At 43.0% G+C, this 19,711-nt stretch overlaps 1 protein-coding gene across 2 annotated transcripts in view; it reads right to left on the minus strand.

Annotated features, from left to right (window-relative positions):
- Positions 1-7,567: 7,567 nt before the first annotated feature.
- The window catches only part of CLTRN (collectrin, amino acid transport regulator), a 29,292-nt gene continuing 17,148 nt past the window's right edge, over positions 7,568-19,711 (minus strand). For both annotated transcript variants that reach the window (XM_056506156.1, XM_056506244.1), the window contains exons 4-6: positions 16,844-16,960; positions 13,634-13,828; positions 7,568-9,624 (exon numbers count right to left, since the gene is read on the minus strand). In XM_056506156.1, coding sequence (XP_056362131.1) covers positions 9,474-9,624; positions 13,634-13,828; positions 16,844-16,960 — 463 coding nt within the window. In that variant the 3' untranslated portion in view covers positions 7,568-9,473. The remainder of the gene's footprint in view (positions 9,625-13,633; positions 13,829-16,843; positions 16,961-19,711) is intronic.

A 19,711-nucleotide genomic window follows, 5' to 3' on the forward strand; every position in this document is an offset into this window, starting at 1 on the left:
GGTTGAGATGCAACTCTGAAGCCACATCCACAGAGCTGGTTTACATTCCTAGCAGAGTTTCTCTGAAAACACCATGAGTCTGCCTCCATGGGAGCACAGGAATTCATTGCCAAGCCCTGGGGAGGAGGTCCAGCCCCCAGGAGTCCCTGGGAACCCAGCACAGAGGGCCACCAGCACTGAGCATCTGGCAAGCACAGCCAGGAGCCAGGGACCTTGAGGAAACAAGGCTGCAGCATCCTGTGGCACCCACGTCCTGTGGACCAGGGGTGACTGATCTCTCTCACCCACATGCAATCCTTTGGAGTGAAAGTTAACAACATTCACTCAACCCCCCCCAGAGGGCATGTTCCCTAAATTTCTTGTTGCTCTTCTTGATGCCATCCAGACTTGCCATGTTTTGTGCTCCCTTGGTGATGGTGTCCATATCTGCAAACAACTGAAGCAGTGACAAGGAATCCAATCACTGGAACATTTTACATGGGGTGCCTCACTGATACACACCTTCTTTCTGGCAACATTAGCCAACATCAACTCTTATTCCAGTTGAGACCTTTCTGGTACTGCTACTTGCTCAGCTGCTCCCTTTTTTGTCTCTGTACATCTGCTTCTAGGGTGGCACCAATTACTGCATTGTAAATTTGTCTGCACTGAAGCACATAGCACTGATTTCAGTCCATTTTTCAAAATATTATGATCATTTGGAATTGTAATCCTTTGAAGGACTCCCTTGGCAGTGCTTGGCAATGCTCAAAAACCTGTTAATAGATAGATATTCTCTTCCCACATCCAGATGATATGGGATACAGTAAAGCCCAGGAGAGGTATTAAAATGACCCCTCTTCTTGACTGAGAACCACAAAGCCTGTTTTCTAAGTAATTATGTGCCTTTTGTGATTCTTGTCTTGCTCATCACTTCTCAGTTTGCCAGTGAGGCTGTCACATGGTGAAATGATGAAAGGTTTTTGTGCTGTTGTTTCAGCTGCTGTCTGTCAGAGCAGAGAATTATGCCTATTATTACCTTGATTACTTCTTCTTCAGTAGAGAGCTGGCACTAGGCTGACCCTTCACTTCAACTCTCCTATTTTCTCTTCTGTGCTGGCAAGTTAATTGCACAATCACTGAACTGGGTACTTGTTAGGGTACTGAAACAGGGCTGGCTGATTCACAACTCCCTGTTTTATAGTCAGGTGTTATTTTTCTCCCTTTACAGTGCTCTGCTTGTCCAGAGGCAGCCCTGGCAGCTGTCACCTCCCTGCTCTGGTGCAGGGGTCACTTCTGCTCCTCACTCCCAGCTGCTGCTGCTCTGTGCACAGCCTGAAACCCAAGGGCTGCATGCACGACCAGGAGCCCCCAGAGAGCTGGATACTTCTAGGGAATGCCCTAGAAATATGGCAGAGAAGGGTGTCACCTCCTTTCATACAGGGCTTGCCTCTGCACCTGCATTTAAATGTGTGTGCAAGCACTGCAGTGAGCTGGAAATGGAGCAGGTAGAGTCATGCTGAATTATTCAGCAAATTCTCAGCCCTGTTTCCAAGTTCTTTTCTATTGCATACCTAAATGCAAACCTTGATATCATATCTGAGGAATAATACAATAATCACACTCCACCTTTCCAGCCATTGCCTTTACACAAGAGAAGAAATAAGCTGTGAGATGAATTAGCATAAAACTATATTTTGGAAAACTGTGCTGGAACAGTGAAGAGTCACTGAGCCTCAAGCACATCAAACCTTCATGGATGGATTTGCTCCTATTAAGAAGACATATGGCAGACATTGGATTTGTGGAATCACAGAATCCTAGAATATCCCGAGTTGGAAGGGATTCACAAGGATCATCAAAGTCCAACTCCTGGCCCTGCACAGGACAGCTCCAAGGCCCACATCATGTGCCTGAGAGTGTTATCCAAGTATTTTTGAACTCTAAAGGGTTGGTACTGTGATAATTTCCCTGGAAAGCCTGTTCCAGTGCCCAACCACCCTCTGGGCTGATAAGGACTTGATTGTGTCAGCCTTACTAGCACAGCAGGCTTTCTGCAGGCTGGCCAGGCTCTTAGCTGGCAGTGATTTATATAGCCAGAGATGGTGATGGCCATCCATGCTTGGGTGAGGAGCGTTTCTTGTGCTGGACCTTCATGCTGGTCTGGAGAGCTGATGAGACCATGAAGTCAGTTAGACCACAGCAAAAAGGAAATAGTAAACATCTGAGAAAGGGAAGCACCTCGAGCCTTTTCAGGAAATTCAGACCAGCAGGGCAGCAAGGCAGCAGCCATGGGTTTGGGTTAGAGGAGCAGCTGGGGGTTAAACTGTGTGTCAGTGAAATCCACTGCTGTGTGCCATGGCAGCCAGCCTGCTTGGCAGGAGCAAAGGGCTGTGTCAGTTTGCCACTGCCACAGCACAAAGGCTGCCTGTAACCTGACATGCTGACACAGGCTCCTTCTCCTCCGGGTGCCAGTTCTCCCTCCACCCTCCCAGCTCCTACCTGATAGTCCCAGTCCTGTCCCCAGGGTACGAGTGCTCTGACATCTGCTGAAAGAGCTGCCCACCGATGTTCATCTGTACTCTGGCTCTGTCAGAGCAGTTTTCTGCCTCACCACTCATGTTGTTGGCTGAACTGTGCTATGAAAGTAGGACTGCAATAACAGAGAATTGCAGTTAGGACATGCCTCAATAAAAACCCTCTGTGTTGTGCATTGGACACCACACACTCTTAAAATGGCTTAAAATACCATTATCAGGACAAATTTCCACACAGGAACACTGTTTAAGCTCTCTGTTGCACTTTGTCATTCTGCCTAGTGCATAAAGGACGGACAGAAGTGTTCCTCAGTGGCCACTATGTGAAGAAGGGCTCTGAAAGGCTGTGGCTGCAGGGATGCCTGTCCTGGAGCATCCCCAGGGAGAAGGAGCCTGCACAAGGCTGTGGCTGCCCCACTGTGCCACTGCTCTGCCCTCTGCCGAAGAGCAGCTCTCTTCAGTTAAATACCTGGCAAATCCTTGCTCTGAGGGCTCCTGTAAAGTGTGGAGGCTCTGTGGAGGCAGTGAACAGCCCAGGGGTGGCTTCAGCCCCTCCACATCTCCCTGCAGTGGTACCTGCAGAGGGGCCGGGCTGCCCCTGGGCATCACTGAGGAGCATCCCCCATCCTCTCCTCTTCCTCGTGCATCAAACTGGGTGCTGGGCAAATAGTCCTTTTAATCCCCTGAGCAGCCTTTTTCCCACATGACTAACTCTTCTGCATGCGTGACATCCGCCCTTTCTCAGATGAAAGCCCTCCTGCCAAGGCTGGCACGGGGATGCTGGAAAACTGACTCCCTGATTCCCTGCCTCCCTGCCTCCCTGCCTCCCTGATTCCCTGACTACCTGACTCCCTGATTCCCTGACTCCCTGATTCCCTGCCTCCCTGATTCCCTGGCTCCCTGATTCCTTGGCTCCCTGATTCCTTGGCTCCCTGATTCCCTGGCTCCCTGGCTCCCTGAATCCCTGAATCCCCGACTCCCTGGCTCCCTGACTCCCTGGCTCCCCAGCTTCAAGCTTCATCCCATGCTATAGGTCTGGGACACATCCCTGTGACAGGAGGAGGCTTTCATGAGATCCTCGTGTCCTCTCTCTCAGGGAGACCAGAGCTGTGTGACAGAGAGGAGGGTGGGCAGCTCTCCTCCTTGTGCCTGCCCAGCTCAACATCTGAGCCACCTCAGGCACGGACCAGCACTAAATCTCAGCTCAGCATCAGCAGTTTGGGCTTAGCTTAGTTTGGGCTCTTCCTCTGCAGGAAAGAGAAAGGGCAGCTGAATGGATTAATGGGAATTAATGGATTAATTCCCTGTTGCCCAGCAGGAATGGAGGTAAAGGCAGCAAGTGCAGAGGACTCTCACCTGCTCTGCCACACTCAGGACCTCTGTCTCTGCGAGGAAGAGCCCAGGGAAGGTGCTGCCTGGACAGCACCCACCTCCTGCAGCTGGTTCTACTGCCCAGCCACTGCCCAGTGACCTCCCAGAGCACAGAGGGGTTTGTGCCCCACTGCTCCGAGCCTGGCACCAATGCCTTGGACAACTAATCCACACCTCTCCATACCCTCCTGTCCCAAGACAGGCTGATTCACTCCCTGTTTTTCTTTTTGATATCCAAACAAAGCTGTCACCTCCACAGAGCTCCATTGCACTCCAAAGTTGCCACAGGCTGTTTCCCAAGTGCTCAGCATTGCCAAGGGGACAGTGCCCCATGCACAGGGCAGCCTCAGAACTGGGGACATCAGGAGCTGTGTAAAGATGCTGTCAGTTTCCTGAAGAATCAGGAGACTAAAGTGGTTTTGCAAACTTTAGGAGAAAGCTTAGAAGCTGAATGATTTTTAGGAAGATGAGTGTACATACTGGCAGGTTAAATTAGAGTATAATAAAGTGTTACCTTGAAGGCTACAGTAAAAATCAAAACCATACACTATGAAAGCAGAGGAGAGGCAACCACTCAGGGGCACGATATTCTGCATCCCTTTCACCTTGCCCTTTACAAAAAACCATCTTGCCCTAATTATGAATGGAAAGGTACTGATCCTCCGAAACATGGCTTTGCATCCAGGCAACATGTGTTTCTCACTTAGTTTTACTAAGCGAGTTGTCCCAGCTCTTTTTACAGTGGCCACGTGCTCACACATCCACACCTGCAAAGTTGTTCAGATACTATGTCATCAAGAATGTTAGTCCAAAGTCTAAAATTCCTGTTGCTCCACAACTGATAAAAGCTACATACTGTAATTTGTAGTAATTAAAATTCAAATTATAGGAGAAAAGCACAGGTGATAGAGAAATAATGCAAGAACATTTGCAGTTTCTCCAAAATTAAATGCTTTCCATTTAACCATTGCTGTAGCTTGCAAGATGCTTTGACAGATTCAAATTGCCACTTCTAAGAGAAAGGGAAACATGGCAGGAAGGAAGAGGACAGGCTAACAAAATCAAGCTTTACTTTTTGGGTTTAGGTTAAATTCAGTTCCTACTGAACCTGCTTACTTTACTCGGAACAAAGATTAATCTGGACTATAAGGGCAAAATTGCTTTGGACTGATGCAAACATCAATGCAGACACAAAATATCCAGTTAGAACACAAGTCTTTTATGCAAAGTGCATCCACAGTGCTTAATGTTTTCACAAAACTGAACATACTGACACATTTGTGCTGGTGAGAGTGAACCACTCATCACTGTCGATGTACTTTAGCTTTATGTGGTTTGAAAAATAGCAAGTTCAGTCTATCATATTAGGCATATCTAACTGTGCAAATTTTTCATTAGCAATTGTCTGTTTGCGTAGGAAGCTGTGGTGTCACTCCATTGCACACATCCCTTCCTGCATGCCACAATAAAAGGAAACAAAAACCATGAGAGGCCAAAAGGAGCTGCTCATAGAAAGCCAAGCAAAGCTTTCTCATTGCTAATGGATTGTGGACAGCTGGGCAATGCATTTTCTATGAAAACTTGGCATATTTAAAGCAGCTCATTTCATGAGTCATGGGTTACTGCACTGATGAACTGACCACATTTCTGAGGACATCATCTGAGCCATGTTTTAAGAGTATCTAGCATCACAGACTCCCACTTTTCACTGAGTTGTTTCACATCTTTGTTGCACTTCTTCCCTGAGCTTGAAAATAATTTCTTTTGTTTTCCCATATGTGGGGGTGTACACATGAAAAACTCTTTCTATCAAGTTGTGATAACTCTCCTTGCTTGGTCAAAACTGGTATAAAGTTCTTGAAAGAAATTATCAAACCAAAAGCTCTTGTGCTAATATTGTGATTTGTATTAATTTGGGAATTATTTCATACTTACAGTGATGAAGGAACAGGACTTGAATGCTGCCCTGAGACTTCTTGAGCCCACTTCACCTATCTCTTTTGTGAACAACAGCAGAATCAATGGACTGACTTCCCTCAAAATGCAGAATAAAGTTGCTACTTTATGAAGGCTCAGCCAGGAAAGAGTTCTCCATGAAGATCAGTATGACAGGAGCAAATGTTGCACCTGGACAAACAGGAGCATATAGTGTGTATGAGGCTTGTGAGCTCATCCCTGCAGGCTCTTCAGCACTGGCAGAGCCCCAGGGGAATACCAGGTCCAGTTGTGAGTACCAGGCTGCAGGACGGGCTGATAGAGATGTTTAGGGTGAGTACCACAGACTCTTATACCGAAGTTCTTCAGCACTCCCAGTGCGTAGCTAATGACTGACAGTGTAAACAACTTACTTGTGCATGATTTGTGCTCATTCTAGTGTGGACATCAATGCTCTCTCTCAAGTACGCTGAACAGAACTGTAAATGTCCTTTCTGAAATGTTGACTTGCCAGGGATGTGGAGCTAGTGATAAACGTTGCAGATTTTCTTCAAACAGAACTTCTCTGGGTTTATTTCTTCATTTAATTGAATTTTATTTTTTCCTCTCTTTTTGTCAAATGCAGCTCTTGAGAATGAAATAGTTCAGTCTTGGGCACATCATGTACCTTTTTCAAAATTCATTGGCATAGTACAAATGTAACTGAAAGCAGAACTAACTCATTGTCTTAGGAAGCAGTTCACCATATAGTCTATATTGCTTGTTACTCACTTTCCTCTTTATTATCACCGGTTGGATGAGGGTGGTGTAGAGAAAAAAGAAGTGGAAGTTACATAAAACATCTGGGCCAGATCCTCAAGGGATATAAATTGTTGTTGTACCATTTGCAGGCTCTGGAGGACAGGGTGTACCAAATCAAAGTGTTTGTTTTCTAATATGATCCTACTGCACAGACTAGAAAAAAACGTTATTTCTTCTGCAGCACTGTGACCTTGATTAACCTCATTTGTGGTATCTATTTCAGTGAAAGAGCTAATACCTACACTGACTTCAAAGTGTTGCTAAATGTGGTATATGGCTGCTCATGTATCATTTGCTTCTCTCAAGCCATTTTCTGTCAGCAGAGAGGCAAGCTAGATGTATGCTCTGGGTGATTCCCATCATCATTAGCAGAAAATTAAGCCAAACTGCTGTAAAGTAATTATGCAGCTAAAAGGTGAGCTGTAAGGAAGACACTGATTAAATACTTACCACCAGAGAGAGCCCACATTACATAATGTCTTGTTTAGAGGATTTCAACCTGCTTTCAAATCGGTGGCCAGTGCCATGGGCTGAACTGAACCTTCACTCAGGCCTTGAGAAGTATGCTCAGATAAGCTTGGCCCTTTTTCATCTCAAGAGAATTTTATTTCAGTATCATATAGTATAATACAGGTGCTCTTGCACCACTAAGCTGTTCTCACCAGAATCTTTCACAGGTTCTTGCAAGGATGCTGCAGTCACAGCAATCCATTGTGGTCACTCTGAGGTGCAGCTATCTGTCATGCAAAGAATGGGAAAAGTGTGAATATTTAGAAATGATGGGATCTGAATTACCTCCATAAAACTTTGCCTGCATGAGAGACCTTGGAGCAACAACTGAGGCAGTAATAACACTTCCCCTCCAACACTGGTAAGCTTCATCCTCGACATTCTTGTGAGAAATACATTCACATGTTGTAAATGGTAATTTTGAAACACTGAGATATTATCACTGATAACCAATTTTATTAATCCTTTTCAGAATGGAGCAGCCCACACTGCGACACAGACATGATGCAGTCCTTGTCCGGAGGGACCCACAAGCAGGACATCAAACACAACTGTGACAAAGGAGACCACATGATGCAAATGATTAGTAGGTTCCAGAATTTTATTTTGTATTTAGCCTTCCTTTCCCCTGCCTCCCCTGCCCAGCTTTCTCCTTTCATCCTGCAGCTTTCCCTTCCCCTTCCCCTTCCCCTTCCCCTTCCCCTTCCCCTTCCCCTTCCCCTTCCCCTTCCCATTCCTCCCTTTCTGCTGACACTGGTCCTAATAGCCAGTACTAAGACAAGTCAAAGGTGCTCAATACAGCCAAAAGGCTGAAGGATTTCCACCCTGGGAACTCCTTTGTATCCTTCAGGACACTGGATGGTCCTTTACAGCAGATTTTACTCTGTTTAAGCCTGTTCCTGTTGGTGAGGAGCCTGATGAAATAACCCTAAAAAGCAAAGAGCTTTGCTAATATTGCCTCTAAACATGACACTGGAAACAGGATGGATAATGGTCAAATCCTGCCTCCAGTGATGTGGGCAGATGCTTGATGACTGCAGATATCATATTTTGCTTCAACACATTTCCATTCTGTTTTTACAGTTACCCACACACTGAACTCCCCTTTTCTGTGGACCAGTTCTTCTAAAGATAGGCTGAATTTTATCCCTTATCCAAGTTAGGTGCACCAAACCCAGAAGCTGGTGTTTCACACCTTAAATCCTTTCAAAAGTTATCCACCTATCACATGAACATGAAGGTTCATCTGACCCTAGGCTGCCTATGCTGGAAATCTACTCTAGCTTTATTATTAAAAACTGTAAGCAAGACTTTTCCAGAGAGCTGTGAAAGAGTATTTACAAGGGCATGTAGTGACCAGATAAAGGGGAACGGCTTCAAATTGAAAGAGGGCAGGTTTAGATATTTGGAAAAAATCCTTTACTGTGCAGTTGTTGAGGCACTGAAACAGAGTGCCCAGAGAAGCTGTGGGTGCCCCATCCCTGAAACTGTTCAAGGCTGGACTGGATGGGGCTCTGAGTAACTTGGTCTAGTGGAAGGTGTCCCTGCCCTTGACAGGGGGTTGAGAACTAGATGATCTTAAGACCCCTTCCAACCCAGGCTGGCCTGTGATTCTATGATTTAATGAGAGCTGGGCCACTAAACACTGACTGCACCTGTGGAAAATCTGCCCTTTGTTGCAACTTTTAATTTCAACAAATTTCAGAGTTTTGCAACTTTTAATTTCCAGCTCAAAACCTGTAACTTTGACAGTTAAATGAAAAATGCTTCTAGTACCAGATTTTTACTAACCCCAGAGCTATAGATGATCCAGGTATTTTGACCTGGTCTTACAGAGGCTGTGGATGTTTTTTTGTTTCTCAATAAATGAGAACTTTCATGCACTTATGACTGTTCCATTCAAAGGTATACTACATAGCAGCAAACAGAAGTAAGTTTACAGAGAATTTTTGCATATGGCTTGAAAGAAAACCCATCAAGAATTGACAATTATAGATTATCTCCCCAGTGACATTCAGGAATAATACAGTTTCACATTTATGTCAGAGAAAAACAAGCAATGGATGTATTAAAAATGAGATGCCTGGCACAAGGCAGGTTCCAACTGCCACACTTCTGGAAATCTTTTCTGGATATTATCTGAGGCCTTCTTCTTTGGGTTGCTCGTGAAAAAGAACTGTAGTGGAAGTTCAAGTGTATGCGTTATCAGCAAAAGGTTCTCTCAAGGGAAATTACGTGAAAGGACGTTTTTCTTGTCTTCATGTCTGACATTCAGGAGTAGTGACGAGGGAAGGCAGGCACAGGAGTCTTTCAGAAAACCACCAGAGCAGTGGCAGCATTTCATAGGGATGTGAACCGTTCATCATCTGCTGCATAGACTCCATTAACGTGGCCTGCTTTTATATCCAGTGCTTCACAAGGAATCCCATTTTCTAGTGTCACTTCCACTTTCTCTTCGAAATTTTCTCTCTCTGTTGATCCTTTATTCTTTCTAAAAACAAGAAAGAAAAGATCATCTTACTCTGTTGACCTGCAGCACCCCACCATGATTCCCCAGGAAGAAAACTGCATATTTAGTCAGAAGTTTGTCCTAGATTATGCTCCTAAAGGCACTTCCTTGCTGTAGTAAATACACCAGATGGGTGTATCTAAATACAATAGATGGGGGACCCACAGATTGGAAGACCTAGTTGAGCAGTTTGAGCTCAGAATTGGAGACCAGAAAACCTGAAGTAGACATGTTGTAAGTATGTTTTAAATATTATTTCACCTTCTTATTCTGCAACATGACTAGAAGGTGCAAAAGAAAAGCTGGCACAAAACAAAATTTGAAAAACTCTCTAAATCTAATTGGGTTTTTTAATATCAGGAAGGTCTACACTAAGCATGCAGTTTGACCCTGCAATGTATGTCATAGATCTCACCCCATGATCTCTACAAAATAAAACATATTTTTTAGAAACAAATCAGTCTATCAGACTAACCATAGCCTCCAAATGTGGAGACTCGGGTGCCCTCACATCCATGATGAAATTCTTCAGAACATTCATGATTACTTTCTTCAGTAATTTCAGTGCTGCAAATCTGCATTTTTTTTCTTCAAATTTCATTAGCAGCCAGCTTCCTACCCAGTATTTTATAGTTTTGTTTTCTAGATCAAACAATTACATCACTTTCACTTTTCCAGACTCTAGTTGTCCCAAAAACATATTTTAATATGTTGAATGAAGCAGTTGAGTGAAATTATCTACTTTTAAAAAAAACCAAACAAACTAAAAAATATTATCTAAAATACAATCACGAGAAGATGTAATAAACTAGTATCAGTCAACAGGTCAACATGATGTTCCTTTAATTCCAGATTTATTCTGACCTTGAGAACAATTAGTTCATAGTTGAAAAACCTGCTGTACTTTATGGCCTGCAGCATCAGCGGTTTCAGAGGACAAGAAACTCAAAGGTCAGCTGCACTGCTTCTTCCTATCTCACAAAATGCACTGTAACAATCTGACTCAGGACAACTGTAAAAATCTGACTCAGGGTAACTGCTAATGACAGAGATATTAACAATAATAAAATTTTATTTGCCTTTGGGAGATTCTTGACATTACAAACTTGTTAAAATAAACTTGGGGTGTAGTAGTGGAAACCTCTGACCTCTGGCTGCTCCTACACTGATAAAAAGGTGTGTTCTTTAATACAAAACTGTGGGGGCAAAACATAAAAGTTACTATGAAGGAGGTTCAAAAGAAATGAGAGGAGTAGATGTGTGAAACTCATTACCAGAGGAATTCAGTGAAGCTAAAAATTCCCATGAATCCAAGGGGTGGCTCAACAAGTTAAGGGAATAGAAAAATGTGAGTTACCCAATACAAGAAGACCAAATCCAGCTTAGGAAGGTCCACAGCTGCAAATTAATTCCTGGGAGAACTAATACCGGGAAAGACTGGTTACTCTGTTTTCACTCTTCCCAAGACAAATGTTTATGGCCCCTGCTGCAGATGGGGTTTTGGGGGATAAGGGGAGACTTTGGGCTAGTTCAGGATAGACTGTAGAGGATGATCTTGCCCTGGGCATGTGGCAAATCTATTGCTGTAGGGAGAGGTGTCCTCTTGCTGCAAGGATAGGAGAACAAACACAAGGCTGGGAGACAGTGAGTCTGACCCAGCTCACTGCAGGCACTGTATTCAGCAAATCTCTCAGTTCAATAAATGATGCATGAGTCTAACTCGATACTGACACTCCTCTGTAGGCCAGCTCCCTTTCCCTGACACCCTGAGCACATGCTTTTGGTCTTATCTGAACTGAGATATTTAAATGGTATTTTAAAGGCCTTTAAAGACAAAATGCCAGATTTATGAGAAGCCAACACCATCCTAGGGGCCAAATTTCCAACACAGCTTACTAGGCAACAGGGCTCCCATTACACAAGCTCTGGACAGACTTCTAAGAAAATTAATTATTGGACATGCTGAAGTCTTTGAAAACCTGGTCACTTACTTCACTGTCTGACAGAGATCAGTGCTTCTGAATTTTTTTTCTCTGATTTCTGGCTTTTTCTTTCCCCAAGAAGCCAAATAACCCAGACCATCCCTTTTACCTCTCCAGTCCTTGCAACAGTAGATAGAAGAAATATATGCTTGGTTTACCCTTTCTCTTACTTCCCTGCCCCTGCCTACAGATGTTATTGATGTGAAAGGAGGGTTAGAGTGCAGCCACAGATGAAACTGCTCTGAGGAAAGGTCATATGTAATGCTAGAGTAGGGAAACAGAGGGAGCAGTGAAAAAAGCATAGCAACTGAAAGGACAAGAGCACGAGACAGAGAGGGTGCCAAGTGAGCACAGGCAGGCAGCAACAACCCATATTAATGGCACTGTGATGATAAGAGCATGCAGTTTACACCATGTTCAGGGGAACTGCTCAAGCTCAGCTGAGTTATTTTGAAAATACAGGGAGAAATCCTGTCTTTCAGCATGATATGAAGCACAACTGATTATTTTAGCTAAAAGAAAATCACAGCTATTTATCATAGTTTATTTATATTACACTTACGTGAAATGTTCAAAGACCCCTTTAAAGTTAGGCACTATAAAGAAACATAGAACCATGATACCACAGAGGGCAGGTATGGGCTTCAGGTAGCAACATCATTCAGTTTTACAGAAGAGGCTGCCTATGTTTAGGGCATGAAATAATTCAGTCCAAACAACATGGTTGTGATAGGGCTTTAACTATCCACAGATTCCAAATACTTTCCCAGATTCTTTCCCCAACAGCATCTTTCATCTATTGTTTGCTGAATTTTGTGGGCTTTTTTTCTGAAAACAGAAAGGGGTTTTAGAAATTCATGTTACTCCTCTGATTGCAAAATATGACTACAGGTTCTCTATGAGAAGTCCTTAACCTTCACAAGTGTTTTTCTTCTGAGGTCTTTTAACATTCTTCAAGGTAATAAAAAGGCAGAAAGGAGAAGTCTCTGCAACATACCACTTTTTATATATTAATTCCTGATATATTTGGGGATACAATCCATTATACAGTCAATAATTTTATATTACTGGTTATCAGCAGGAATTTATGCTTTTTCAATTCTTCTGCTGTTGCTGTATGAATCTACTGCCGAAGTAATAATTTTGTGTAAACCTAAACTCTGTGGCAGCCAAAAGCAGGGTAGAAACTGAACTTCTACAGCAGAATCTCAACTCAGCTGAGAAATTTCTATTCCTTAACCTCAACTCAGAGCCAGCAGAGGTGGCAGGATCAAAACTCCACCTGCTGTCTGTGTTGCTCCCACACGCTCACACTAGGGAAGCATGAATACCCTTCTCTTTTTCACCAGCGCCACCAGGCCAGAAATTGAGAGGAAAAGAGAGTATCTCTCTCTTATCCTACCACCAGAAAAACTCCTAAGCTCATGGGGAGATCTGCCCATGACCCTGTGAAGGGCTGGGTATTTGGGCTCATCAGGTCATGAATGGCAAGTGAAACCTTGCTCTGTTCCAGTGAGCAGGCCCTCTTCAGCCCTATATTAATCATTACTGTGTGTTCTACTGAGTCTTCTCAAGCTGCAGCAGCACAGCTTTTTTAGCCCTACCAGGTCTTCACACCACTGCCCTGGAAGGGACAGCACTGCCAGCCTTCCTCCTCTTGGTAGCTATGCAGGTGGTCTGTGAGAGGAGACTCACCTGTGGCACAATAAACCTTCACAAGAATGACATCAGTCATCTTTTTAAAGCTCATCTCTAGTTAGGTGGCCTCCAGGATCATATTCTTACACTCTCCATTTCCTCATTACACCCCAAAATTACTAAGGCATCTATACTTTATAGTTAAAAATCTGAAGTGTTTTCCTCAGAAAAAGAGCCATGGGTTATCCTAACCTAGCTAGGAAAGGATGCACAGCATTAATCTGTCTAAGGCTGCTCTGAAACACAAACCAGCTCAGCTGACCTAGCTAATCAGTATTCCATTAAAACAGAAGAAAGGCTAGGCTGCTTACTTCTTGTGTTTCCGAATCCCTGAAATAATGAGGAAAACAATCCCAGCCACAATGAGACAAAGAACAACACCAAATACAATAAGCCAGACAGGCGTAGAGGGTTCAACAGGAGGTGATAAGGTTGAGGTTATCTTCAGGAACTGCAGTGTTTTGTCACTCAGTAGGAAGGCATTGTTGATTCTGTTCCGGTTCATCCTTCAGGAAAAAAAATAGAAAAACCAGAAAAAACATAATAACTATTTATAAAGGTATTTTACAAGTTAAAATATAGTAGAAAATAAAAGAACTTTTTATGAATGTGCTGCAAATTAGGCAGAGCTTAATGTCATCCAGCATGGTGAAGAAAAGGATGTTGTCTAGCTTTAGTGGGAATCATCCTCTTTTCTCAGGTAACAGGACAAGAGGACATAGCCTCAAACTGCACCAGGGGAGGACAGGTTGGTCAACAGGAAGAATATTCTTTACTGCAAGGGTGTTTAAGCATTGGAAAAGGCTGCCCAGGGAGTGGTGCAGTCACCATCCCTGGAGGTGCTCAAGACACAACTGTATGTGGCATTTAGTGCCATGGTCTGCTTGACACAGTGGTAGTGATTCAGTAATCCATACACACCCACACACTTAGAACACCATTTTGAACACCAACTTTCATATGCATTTATCTGAAAAACTGGGAAATACAGTTGAGACCTGAGTACAGTATTGTTATTTATTTATGGTTTGAACCATGTGCTGAAGACATAGCAGGTTGTAAGCTGTAAGGCTGGCTCTGTTGCTGTCCTCATGCATTCAAGATTAGCACAGGAGTGGCAGATCTACCCTTCAATGCTTGCAGGATTTACTTGCAGTTGCTTCCTAGTCCCTCAAACTGAACCATCCTGCATGTTATAGGCTGGTACATCTGCCCCTGCTGCTGTAGATTTTCTTGAACCTGTCAGGCACAGGATACAATTTGGTCTGGAAGAATCCATGCCTATTGCCAATATGTCCTGCTTCCCTGCAGGATGCAGCTGAAAGGATTTGCACTTTCCACATTTTTTCCATTTCCATACAAGAAACTGTAAGTCTGAGAAATGTGCTTCTTCACAAAAGTAGTACAACTGCTATCCTTTAGTGATTATCTTCACCCATTTCCACTGCCTGTAAGCGTTTCACTGTCTGTAATGTATTTCTGGATCTAAATCTAAGCAGGCTTAAGAGGCTTTAGAAGTATTTTCATTAGCTTTTTCAAAATATTAAAACTTTTTAAGCAAATGAATTACATATATTGGTCTTGAGAGATAATTTTTGATAGCAGTTTTAGGAATTAATGCAGCTCTTTTTTGTATACAATTCAATTTATTTACCACAGAGCAAGTATTTCCTAAGAAAAGATGCATGGGAAATACAGGTAAGATTTAACAAATTTCTCTTCTTGGAAATCATAATGTTTGGCTGTCCCATAAACAGGAAGTTCTTAGCCTTAATGGAAAGTCAGCATTCCTGGACAGGACTGAAAGCCATGGCATGTTTTAAGACTCATAATTCCATAAGCTGTCTGCCATTTAGAAAAGATTTCCTTACTGATGTGAAAGGATCATTGTGAACAGCTGAAATAAGCATTGTTTACCCTCATCTAATGGCTTGAGGTTCAGAATTATGTGCTGAAACACATGCAGGCAGCTACAAGTGCATTTCATGTTTGCATATGCATAACTGTATCTTGTGTATATTTATGCAAAATTTTGAGTATCATACAGAGCTCTGACATGGTTTACCTTCCTCTTTATTCTTACTTTGTAAGAATCTCATACAACAAAATTCTAGTCCATGACTAGTGTTATGTGCTACCCTAGCATGAAGAATTATAATAAAGGTTTTGCATGGAAGCCTGCAATCAGAAGCAATTGAACAAAAAAGCATTGCAGTTTTATAGACTATTTTGTTTCTTGTTTTTAATTTAGGTAGGAATTAAAACTTTTCATAAATAGCACAATTCTTTATCAGGTGACAGACAACAGTTAAAAACCAAACAATAACAGCATCCAATTTCTGTGCCAAACAGGGCACATTAAAGACTTAAATAAATCAGCTTATGCTACTGAATGTATCAAAGAATAACAGAAATGCAAAACCCCCACATTCCAGCAATCTTACAGAGAGGTTCAGTGAATAAATAATCTGCTTCCTCCACTAATGCTAGGAAGCTATTGTTTGATGTCTCTGTAGGAAATAGTTTAATCTGCTCATAAGCTTAAATTAATCTTTCCAAAAGAACGCACACTCATTCATCAGGAATTAGGCATTATACCTCCACAGAGATAACGCAAATTTTCAAGACAAGCACAGAATTCCTGAAAACAAAGAGATCAATTTTCCACTCCATGCCTGAGAAATACATATGCTTTGCTATATATGCATTATACTGCTTGAGAGACTCATCCCTATAAACCCCTGGTGCAGGTTTTTATGTACCACTGAAGTCAGATTATCCAATTTTTTATTTTTTCCTTGTCAGCTCCACATTATTCCTCTTACTTGCTACAGAATGTGATAGTTGAAGGCAAAGTGATTTCTAGTGCACTGTACTTTGTACAAGCAATGCTCAGCTGTGATACTGACTGGCATTGTAGAGCCAGTATGAAAAGAATGTGAGCATAAGATTGCTTAAACCAAGCTGGGACACAGCCAGCTGTGCTCATGAGGAGCTCACACGAGCTCTTCTCGTGTGAAAGCTGACTCTAAATTAAGTCAGATGAACTGTTGGTGAGAAGCACTGAAAGGGAGCCTATGGTCATTAGCTCAGGTGTAGATGTGCATGTAGCATGCAGTGAAAGCTAAATTATATTAGTCCCACCCAGAAAGTGTGCCCCTCCATCACCTGAGGAAGAAGGCTGTTTCACTGGGAAATGTAGCAACTGGATGAGAGCAGTGTGCCACACACTGGGCAGCACATCACAGGTAGGGCTCTGGAAAGGAACTAGATTTCTTCTGAGTCTACAGCATCAACAGAGACTCTTTCCAAACTTATAATTCCAAGGTTCACATGCTTTGCATTCTGTGGGACTGTTAAAATCCTCTAATCTTACATTCATTAAAGGGTCACCCTCAGTGTTTTAGCAACTTGGATTAGTTCATCCTTAAAGAGGCAGAGTGCTCATTCACACAAGGCCCAAAGAGAGAAAACATCCTCAGTAAACAAGGATGAAAACATTGCAAAAGCAGTGACTGTACCTGATGGCTGCTTCTACCTCACTTCCAGGAACAGTTGTCACATTTTTGGAAGAATCTGTGACCACAAACCAAAAGGACACCCGGTCTGTCACATTGCAGAGCAGCACATTGGAAATTCTGCAGACAGTTAAAACAAAAATAATCACTAAAGAAGTATGGAAGGAATTATTGAAATATTTTAGATCTTCTTAAAACGTTGCTCTCAACTAAGGGATAAAAATTTCTTATTTTTAAAAAAAGTTAACAGTTAATAGCCAAGAAAGAAATACCAGCATTTCCCATTTCCCATATGATTTTAAAGAAATCAAGCTTATTAAGACCAAATGAACCTTCAAACAAATTTTTACATCTATTACAGACTTGCATGGTCTTGGACATACATTTAGTGTAATCAAGCAGAAAAATACATATTTGAATAACAATCATCATTGGCTGTGACAAACGCCATGCAATGGAGCAAGTGCATTGTTGAACTAAGAATTCTGGTTTTGACAGCAAATACCACAGGAACCAGTCATGAAGAATTGCCCACATGACTGTCAAGTGAGAGAAGTTCTACATTTGTTGGAGGGAAGATCAGTGGAAGTGATGTTATTCTTTTTGACATCTTCGTTCACAGACCCAAGCACAGAGTGGAGGGAACAAGCTAAATTTAGTCATTCCACTGGCACTGGCCTCTTCCTTTTAGCTTATGCTGTATCAAATATTTATATCATCTATTTTAAAGGAAGATTTTTCAGTTTTTTGTGAAGTTAAATGTGGAGGGGCACAGGCAGGTGGTTTCTCATGGCATAGTATGTAAATAGTGCACTAAATGCCTTTTAAATGCCATTTCTTTTCAGACTCCTATTAGTAAATGGTGGGAACATCAGAAAGCCCTTCTGGAATGACACAATCACGAGCATTTAGGCGATGGAAAATGAAACCCCATCCTATCCAGGACCCTGACTCTGCTGGGCAGCGCCACCTGCCGGCCGCCGGCAGCACCGCCCCGGCCCCGGCACCGCGACGGGAACTGGGGGGACTGGGGGAATTGGGGAATTGGGGGAACTGGGGGGACTGGAGGGATTGAGGGGATTGGGGGGATTGTGGAGACTGGTGGGACTGGGGGAACTGGAGGGATTGTAGAGACTGGTGGGACTGGGGGGATTAGTGGGACGAGGGGGACGAATAGGACAGGGAGAATTTGGGGGACGGGTGGGATTAGTGGGATTTCAAGGACTAGTGGGATTGGGGGTGAGAGGGTTGGAAGGGAGCAAGAATGTCCTGGCCTGGGCATTCCCATCCAGCCAGAGATCTGCTTGTAAGGTAGATCACAGTGCCTCATTATGGATATATTATAGAAATGCTTTATTTCCCAATGAAAACTTGTTTGAGTGATGTTTTGGGTGCCTTGGGTAGTGCAATGTATCATTTTACAGGGGTATGTCTATCTATCTATCTATCTATCTATCTATCTATCTATCATCTATCTGTCTATCTATCTATCTATCTATCTATCTATCTATCTATCTATCTCATGAATCACAGAATGGCTTCGGCTGAAAAGGACCTTAGAGATTTGTTCCAACCCTCATGCCATGGGCAGTGAACCTTGCACTAGACCAGGCTGCTCAGAGCTCCATCCAGTCTGGCTTTGCACACTGCCATCCACAGCTTCTCTGGGCAACCTGTGCCAGTGAGTCACCACCAGTAAAGAATTTCTTACTAATATCTGATCTAAACCTACTCTTTCAGCTTGAAGACGTTCCCATTTGTCCCATCACTTGCCCTTATCAAAGTCTCTTTCCATCTTTCTTGAAGGCTCCCTTTAGGTGCTGGAAGGTGCTATGAGGTCATGTCAGAACTCTCTTTTCCGGGCTAAGCAAACCAAATTGTCTCATCTTTTCCTGGAAGGAGAAGTGCTCTAATCACAGAATATTCTGAGTTGGAAGGGACCCACGAGAATCATTAAGTCCAGCTCTTATGGGAGTGATCAAATCAGGGATCAAATTCACAGCCTTGGCATTATTAGCACCATGCTCCAACCAGCTGAGCTGATTTCATTTTAGTTCTTTGGAGCTTGCTCCAACAGGTTCATGTCCTTCCTGTGCTGGGCACCCCAGAGCTGTTTGCAGCACTCCAGATGGGGTCTCACCAGAGCAGAGCAGAGCAGAGCAGAGCAGAGCAGAGCAGAGCAGAGCAGAGTGCCCTCTTTTGCCCTGCTGGCCACACTGCTTTGGATGCAGCCCAGGCTACAGTTGGGTTTCTGGGCTATAAGCATCCATTCCAGAGAGATATGCAATAAAATGGAAAGCAATGATTTTGCAGAGCCAAAATTACCACTTTTACCTCTCTAGAACAGTATCCATTTTTACAGAGAAATCTCTTTTTAAAGAGAATTTTTATGGATAAAAGAGAAAAGCCATCCTCTAGAATTTGAAAAGATGTTCACATCAGTTTGCTGGCAACAGTCAGAAGATGAAAGCAGATTTATTCTTTGCTAAACAAAAAGAAAGCACAAAATTTACAGGAGAGGGGGGAAAATGCCTACTTTTGGCTGGTGGCTGACAAACTCTGCTGACTTCACAGAATATCTAAAATTATAACTGCAGAGGAAGTTTTCTGTCTGAATGTTTATAACAGTAGGACCCAAAACTTCATGTTGCCAAAGTTCCTAAAGCTGCAGTTTCAGTGGTTCAATCAAAACCAGGGCCAGGTGGAAAATCTGAGTTGGTGTTACCCTACAGATGTTCTTGCAATGGGGTAAGAAAGATTGATCCCCAAGGAGAATGATAAAGGCAGACAAGGACTGCCAGAAAACCCTGACTTTCATACCCTCATTCAAAGACTCTTCAAGCTAGGGTCTTCCCTAAAGTGTCAATTTTT

The sequence above is a fragment of the Oenanthe melanoleuca genome, chromosome 1 (assembly GCF_029582105.1).
Source record: "Oenanthe melanoleuca isolate GR-GAL-2019-014 chromosome 1, OMel1.0, whole genome shotgun sequence".
Lineage (NCBI taxonomy): Eukaryota > Metazoa > Chordata > Aves > Passeriformes > Muscicapidae > Oenanthe > Oenanthe melanoleuca.